General features: G+C 40.3%; 1 protein-coding gene across 4 annotated transcripts in view; it reads left to right on the top strand.

Annotated features, from left to right (window-relative positions):
- Window positions 1-8,030, top strand: part of P4HA2 (prolyl 4-hydroxylase subunit alpha 2) — a 53,625-nt gene that overhangs the window by 20,425 nt on the left and 25,170 nt on the right. For 3 of the 4 annotated variants that reach the window (XM_069091812.1, XM_069091810.1, XM_069091813.1), the window contains 3 exons: window positions 5,750-5,847; window positions 6,489-6,585; window positions 7,863-8,014. In XM_069091812.1, the coding sequence (XP_068947913.1) occupies window positions 5,766-5,847; window positions 6,489-6,585; window positions 7,863-8,014 (331 nt within the window). In that variant the 5' untranslated portion in view covers window positions 5,750-5,765. Of the gene's footprint in view, window positions 1-5,014; window positions 5,122-5,749; window positions 5,848-6,488; window positions 6,586-7,862; window positions 8,015-8,030 lie in introns of those variants that run through there. The other variant, XM_069091811.1, reaches the window with a different exon arrangement.

Here is an 8,030-nt window from a genome sequence, read left to right on the forward strand (position 1 = left end):
TTCTTTTGGGCTGCTTGCAATACTTTCTCCTTGATCTGAAATTTGGCTATGATATTACTGATGCTTTAATTTTGGGATCTCTTTTAGAAGGTGATTGGTGGATTATTTTAATTTCTATATTGCCCTCTGGTTCTAATATATCAGGGCTGTTTTCTTTGATAATTTCTTGAAAGATGTTTTTCCAGGGCTTTTTTTTATCATGGCTTTCAGGCAGTCCAATAATTCTCATATTATCTCTCAAATCTGTTTTCTAGGTCAGTTGTTTTTCCAAGGAGAAATTCCACATTTATTTTCTTTTACTTTTTTGATTTTGTTTTATCATATGTCTCATAGAGCCATTAGTTTCCACTTGTTTAATTCTAATTTTTAAGTATTTCTTTTCTTTTCTTTTTTAAATTTATTTTCTTCAGTGAGCTTTTGTACTTCCTTTTCTGTTTGGTCAACCAATTATATTTTTTAGAGAGCTATTTTCCTCAGTGAAATTTTTATATCTTTTCCCATACTATTGACTCTTTTTCCATGATTCTTTTGCATTACTCTCATTTTTTTCCCCCAACTTTTCTTCTACTTCTCTACTTCAAGGCCTAACTGTTTGCTTTCTCTGAGGGTAGGCTTCCCTTCTGGCTTATCCTGGGAGTTGGGGTCTCCCTATTGGCTTTCCTTTGGTGTGGGATTTAGCTGCTGACCTGCTCTATGAATGGAGCCTTGCTGTTGTTTTGCTATGGTAACAGAGTCTTTCTGCTGGCTAACCCTGGAGGGCAGATTTTGTTGCTGTTCTGCCCCAGGTGTGGGGCCCTGCTGCTCAATTGCTATGAAAACAGGGTCTCTTTTTGGTAAGCCTCAGAGACTGGGTCTCACTGTTGGCCAGCCCTGGGGCAGAAGTGGTTAGTAATGGGTTCAGGGTCTCAGTGGTGGCTTTATGCTGGAGGTGGGGTCAATGGAGTAGGGCCTTGCTGAGCTGCACAGACTGCTCAATTGCCTAGGGGGTTGCTGGTTTGCTAGAGAGTGGGACCTTGATAATGGATTGCCCCAGGCTTGGAGCCTTGCTGCAGGTCCCCTGCTGTGAGGCTGGCTGCTGCTGCTGCTGCTGCTGCTCTTGGACTATCTCACCCCTCCCCTCTCACCCCAATGAGACATACAGTTGGTTTCTCTACTGCTCCTAGATAAATCCTGAGTTTTCTAGTTGTTTGGGGAATTTGGGAGGGTTTCAGAGGGGTCCTTCCTCACTTTGCCATCTTAGCACCCAATTCTTTGACTTTTTAAAAAATTTTAGATTCAAACACCAGAACTCAAATATAGAATAAAGAAAAGAAAAAGAAACATATCATAAAATTAAATATTGAAACTTAAACACAATGTAAGAAAAGAAAAAAAAGCATGTCATGTGCGCAGCAGAATGTAGGAGAAGATTAAAAATATATGGCAATAAATTTTCATTTCAAGAAAGCCTGTATGATAAATACTACACATTTGCATTGAGAGCTGTCCATCTCTTCTTTGCTTCCTTCTAAGATTTCTTTTGTTCTCCGCTGTGTGCTTTTTACTTTGTTCTTTTTGACCCCTTCTTCCCTCTCTCATCCCCCGAAGTCTACAATTAAGTGTGGATATATTTATTTATACATATAGATATATACATATATATACACACATACATACATGTATGTACATATATAGATATATGCTTTCCCTAACCTGATCTTTGTTTTTATGTTTGTGTGTATCTCTTATTTCCTGTCCCTCCTGACTCCCCTAGTTTACTTCTACCCACTACTTCATCTCCTATTACTTGGCTTACCTCCTCTCCAAGGATCCCTCTCTTATCCTCCCATTCCCATTAATCTAAACATTCTTGTATACCCCCCCCTTTAACCTATTCCCACCTCCTCCCCTCTAACGATCCCTTACTTATCCTCTCACCTTACCATTTTACTTCTTGTGAATTTAGAAGACTTTTATACTTTTCTAGATATGTGTATGTTTTGTTCCCTCTTGAACCCATTCTTGATGAAAGTAGGTTACTGGAGCTACCAGCGCTCCTCCCCCATCTAATTCTTCTGTGTAGGGTCTTCCTCTCACATCTCATTTGTATAAGATAATTATTCTTTTTTAACTGTTCCTAGATAGTTTTACTTTTTAAAGTCATATCATACCCAGGTTTACCCCCAATCTTTCTTATAAACTACCCAAATTGCTAATGACAATCTTAGACATACATTTTACATACAGAAAAGGTAAATGGTCTTTCCTTATTGGATCCCTTGTAATCAGTCTTTGGTATCTACCTTATGTTTTTCTTGCCTCTTGTATGTTAAATCTTCTATTAAGTTCAGTTTCTTTCTTTCTTTTTTTTTTTTTTTAACAAAGTCCTAGAAGTCTGACAGTTGATCATTTAAATGTCCATTTTCTTTTCATTTAAGATGTTGCTTAACTTTGCTGGGTATGATATTTTCATCTAGAGCCCCAGGTCTTTTGCTCTTTGATATATAGTGTTCCAAGACCTGCTGTCCTTTAGGGTGTCTGCTGCTTTGTCTTATGTTATTCTAATGTGGCACCATCATATTTAATTTGTTTTTTTCTTGTTGTTCCTTGAACTCTGGGGGAGTTGTAATTTGACTATAATATTCCTATGAGATTTCCTCATAGGAGCTCTTTCAAGTAGTGATTGGTGGATTTTTTTTCTATTTCTACTCCCCCCCCCACCCCTTGTTCTAATGCTTCAGAACAATTTTCGTTAATTATTTCTTGTATTATTGTATCAGGATTCTTCTTTTTGATCATAGCTTTCAGGTAGTCTGATTATTCTTATGTTTTCTCTTTCTGACCTGTTCTCCAGATCAATTGTTTTTCTTATGGTCCACTTTCTCTTCTATATTTTCAGTCTTTATATTTTACTTTCTTATTCCTTGATCTCTTATTAACGTCACTGGCTCCCCCTACCCAATTCGAATTTTCAAGGTGTCATTTTCTTCTTTAAGATTCTGGATCTCCTTTTCTAATTGGTTGACTTTCTTTTAAAAAATCTTCTTGGTTTTTTTTTTCAATTGTTCTTATTTTCTTTTAGTTTTTCCTGAATCCCTCTCATTTGATTTTTAAGATGTTTTAAAAGTTTTTCTATACATTCTTTTGGGGCAGGTGATCATATAATATTACTCTTTGGAGTAGAAGAAGGTTTCTTTGCTTCAATATCCTCCTCTGAAAATGAACCCCTGTCTTCTCTATTCCCATAATGACTTTCTATAGTTGGATTCTTTCTCCTTTGCCTGTGCATTTTTTGGTAATAGTAACTTAATTTTTGTAGTCACCTCTAGTTCTAGGGTATGGAATATGGTGCCTCTGACCTCAGATCTTCAGTTCTCTCCCTCTAGCCTCCAAGCAAAACCGAACCTCCAACCTTCTGTAAGTGCCCACAGCCAGGGACATCCTGTCCCACTGCTTCTGCACTCACTGGGTGTACGCTGGTTCCTTCTCACCCCAATGCTTTCCACAGTACAGCTGGTTCTGGCATTTCTTAATCAGCAGAGGTTCCCTCAACCTTCCTGGGGTCAGACATGCAGCTCTCCTCACTAATGGGGGTTAAAGTTCTTGTGGCTGGGGCGGAGGCAGCCTCCCAACCCAGCTAGCCCTAGGACTTGCCACTTGTTTAAGCGACTTGCCCTTAGGGGACCCTAGTCTGGTGGGGTTTGCTCTTCATCCATTGGGACCAAATCTCATCCTGGGATTTTCCTTCAGATCTTTTCAGATTGTCACAGGAGGACCCCTCTTGTTACCCTATTCTTATTTATTCTCCTGGCATTTCTTTTGTGGGGGAAAATATTGAGAGCTTGGAATTTTCTGACCTACTCTGACATCTTCCCAGAATCTTCCCTCCCCTGTTCTTTAGCTTTGAAAGTACTTCATAACTTCCTACCTTTCCAATCTTTCCCCTCCTCATTTTCTGAAATCCAGCAACACTGACCTTCTTGCTATTTCTCACACACAATTCTCTGATTCCTAACTCGATATTTTCACCAACTGTCCCCATGCCTGGAATACTCTCCTCATTTCCATCTCTTGTATTCCCTGGCTTCCTTCAAGTCTCAGCTAAAATCTGACCTTGTGAAAGAAAAGAAATCTTTCCTTATCTCCCTTGATCCTCTATGATTATTTCCTATTTATCATATATGTAGACTGATCTTTCTATTTATCTTGCTTTATTTTATCATAAATCAGATTTAGACCTTGAAGTGACCTTAGCCTAGTCTGACCCCTTCATTGTATTGATAAGAAAAACTTGAGACTCTGGGTGGCTAGGTGGCACAGTGAATATAGCACTGACCCTGGAGTCAGGAGGACCTGGGTTGGGATCCGGCCCCAGCCACTTAACACACACACAAAAATAGCCATGTGACCATAGGCAAGTCACTTAATCCCAATTGCCCTCCTAAAAGCAAAAAAAAAAAAAAAGAGAGAAAAAGAAAAACTGAGGCTCATATGAGTTAATATATGGAAAGCACTCTGCAAACCTTAAAGCCCTATTTAAATACTAATTATCATAATTATTGTTATTTAACAAATTGTACAAGGCAACACACATGGTAAGTGAAGCTGGGATTTGGAAGATCTGTTTTTCCAAGATCTCTTCCTTGAACTTTTCTTGCTTGAAGAAGATCTTACCTAAATGAGGCAGAGCAAGAATTAGTGCTCATAGGTTCTTTTCTTTCCCTGGCAAATTGTTTGGATCTTCCCATGCTTTAAAGAGAGAAAAATCTCTCCAGTCTTTGGAAGATTTGGAGAGTTAGACTGAAACCATGGTTTGATTGGCTGGAGAAACTTTAGTGTTCTTTGGGCCACTCTCAACCAGCATTTATTTTATGCTAAGTGCTATGGATATACATTAAAAAAAATGGGAGAGCCCCTGTCCTCAAGCAGCTTATTAGCACCTCTTAAGTTTTGCCTAGAGTCTCCTGGCTTCTTATCCTTCCTTCTATTCAGACTGTCACAGCTGCCCAGATGTGTTCTTTCTTGCCACTCCTAGGTCTCACCTGAATATACTGTCTCTGAGGCTTATTACTTGGGGCAGAGACTGGAAGATGAATAAAAGAGTCCTCCTCTAACTGGACATTGACACTACTGAGGACGCTGGTGAGACATTCATCTGCACATAACTGCTATGGAGGTCGTTTGTCCTTAGTTCTCAGGAAGGTGATGTCATGACTTGCAACTGAATTGGATTTAAGTGAGGCAGGACTGTGCAAAGTCACCAGCCTCATTCTCCTCTAGAGTTAGCTGGGTTCAGTGGCCAGATATAGATCAGGGACTGGAGATGGCCCAGGATGTCGTGGGGGACCTTGGCCCTTTTAAGCTACGGTCTTTTTGAGTTCTCACTTTGACTGAGGCAAAGCCCATTTGGTGATTAGACCTGTTGTGTAAACTGCTGATAGAGACCTGAAGATGGTAGGAAAGCAGTTTCAGGTACTCCTTCACAAGGGACTGTACTATTTGTTATTTGCTTATAGAGTGCTCCAGTGACTTCCTGACTTGAAGGTCTAGGTGTGTTTTAATTTCTGGTGAGTTTTTATATAATGAGTGGCAAATCACTGCTTCTTTCTGGGTTTTAGTCTCTCCACATGTAAAAATAAGGCATGGTGCTACATGATTCTGTTTGATATTATGAGTTTTCCATTTGAATGTGTGTATCTCTGTACCCTTGTCTCACCATACTGCTCTGGTGGCCTAATGCTAATGACGGTCTTCTTTACCTCTCTTACAGATTGACGTCTGTGACCATGAAGTCTTGGCTTCCCTCCTTGCTGCTGGCCTGGATCAGTATCCTGCATTGCACATGGGCTGAATTCTTCACCTCAATTGGTACACTCTAGTCTGAGCAACCCCAAATGTTAACCTCGGCTTCTATCCTCTCCTCTTAGGCCTGACCAGAATCCTGGTTCTTTGTTGAATTGGGATGGGAGGACTGGCAAGTTTCCATCACATTTACTGTTGTATAGGACCATCAGAGGGTGGGGTTTTGAAGACTTGATGGCATCCCATATATCACTAAAGGGTCTATGGATGGGCTGAACCTACAACAGGGGCCTGAGCCAGAAGATCTCTTTAGATACTCTGCAACAGTAGCATCAAAATCAAATAGAAAAAGGCTGCCAAGTGATATATAAGAATTCCTATGGGCTACATATTGACTTAGAAAGCCACAAATCATCATCTATGGTTTTTTTTGTATTGTTATTTATTTATCATTATAATTTATTGTATTTTTATTTTATTAAATATTTTTCAATTACATTTGAATCTAGTTCAGACACCACTTGAGAGTGTTTTGGGTCTACAATGCCCAGTGGGCACTGTATTTGACACCTGTCTTCTACAACTTTGGCATCCCTGCTCCAGTTGGCTCTCTGCTGCTCCACCCAGACATACCTTTAATCGCTCAGGTGCCTAGGGTCAGGGCTAAAGTTGCCTCTGAAGTTATTTTTTTTATTCTCACTCCTCAGGACAGATGACAGACTTGATTTATGCGGAGAAAGATCTGGTTCAATCTCTGAAAGAATATATCAGGGCAGAAGAAGCCAGACTCTCCAAGATTAAAAGGTAAATCCCACATCCTTCCTTCATCAAACATTTATTAAACACTTACTCCCTGCTGGCTGGGTTTTTGGGAACTTCCGAAGATGAATGAGATTCAGTTCTCACATTAGGGGCTTACAGTTTGGTGGAGTGGTAGTGCCACTGAGCTGGCTGGTGAGACATTTATCTGCATGTAGCTTCTGATTCATCTGCTAGAGCCGTGGTCATTACAAGGGTTAATTAAAGCAAAGACAAACATCAGAGTAACTGGGGTGTTTGATTTATAAAAGGGTTATCATATGGAAGGAGAAAGAACAAAGGGCTGAAGTCACAGAGAGGTAGATTCTGTATGTTTCCTGGTGTGTCTATTATCTGTTATCTTATGCATGTAATTGTTCTTTGAGGTAAGTTTTCTCCTTCCACATCATTACCCTTCAGATGTCTGAAGATGGCTACTGATGAGGGATAGCTCCCTCTAGGTTCAGCAGGAATTCTGATCTTCTCTAAGACCAGAAAACCTGCAATAGCCTCTGGAAAGAATTCAAGGTCTGAGGCTTAATTGGAGCGAGAGTTGTAGAAGTTTATTGTTACACTTCTATGAGAAGCAGGTAAGAGTCCTTTAGGGGACCTGCAAGTGAGAGGGGTACAGGCTTTTACTTTTAAAGGGTAGGGCCGCCATTGTCAGGGCTGACCGGATGGATGTAAGGGACTTCAGTGCATAGATAAAGGTTAGGGCTGACCGAGAGGAACTTGTGACTTTAGTGCATTGATAGTTTAGATGAGATTTGGGCCAGACCTGAGGAGACATGAAGAGATTAAGTAAGAACAAAGGAGTCACAAGGTGTTGCTTAGGCAGAGTGCAGATAGGGGGAGGGGGCAGAGTTTGAGGCTGGGAAAGGGATTTTACAGATCACAATTTTACAATACAAATTGCAGTTACAATTGTACAAACTGGTTTTGCAAATTGATGTTACAAATTGATTTAGACCTCAGGTACCCCATCAGCTACCTTGTCTTCCCTGAGGCATCTATTTTATAAATTAAACATCCCCAGTTACTTCAGTGTCTGAGTCTTTCCATCTTTGGTCACTTTCTCTGAATATTTTCCATCTTGTTGATGTTTGTCTTAAAACATGATGCCTCTTCAGGGACACAATTTTCCAGACTGATAATCTGACTTCTCAGTGCCTGAATGGGTAGACAAGTCCATCTGAACCTGGTGAGAATGAACAGGATTGGAAAGACAGTCTGTTTGAATTTAAGGGGAAAATGATCGTTTCTGTGTCTCCCTCTCCCCCTAGCTGGGCTGAAAAAATGGATATTTTGACAAGCAAATCAACCTCTGACCCTGAAGGCTACCTGTCTCACCCAGTGAATGCCTACAAGCTGGTGAAGCGTCTGAACACAGATTGGCCCGCTTTGGAGAACATGGTCTTACAGGATTCAACCACTGGTGAGAAGAGAAAACT

Source organism: Petaurus breviceps, unplaced genomic scaffold (genome assembly GCF_028583685.1).
Source record: "Petaurus breviceps papuanus isolate PSGF00001 unplaced genomic scaffold, PetGlider_PUasm1.0 189, whole genome shotgun sequence".
Lineage (NCBI taxonomy): Eukaryota > Metazoa > Chordata > Mammalia > Diprotodontia > Petauridae > Petaurus > Petaurus breviceps.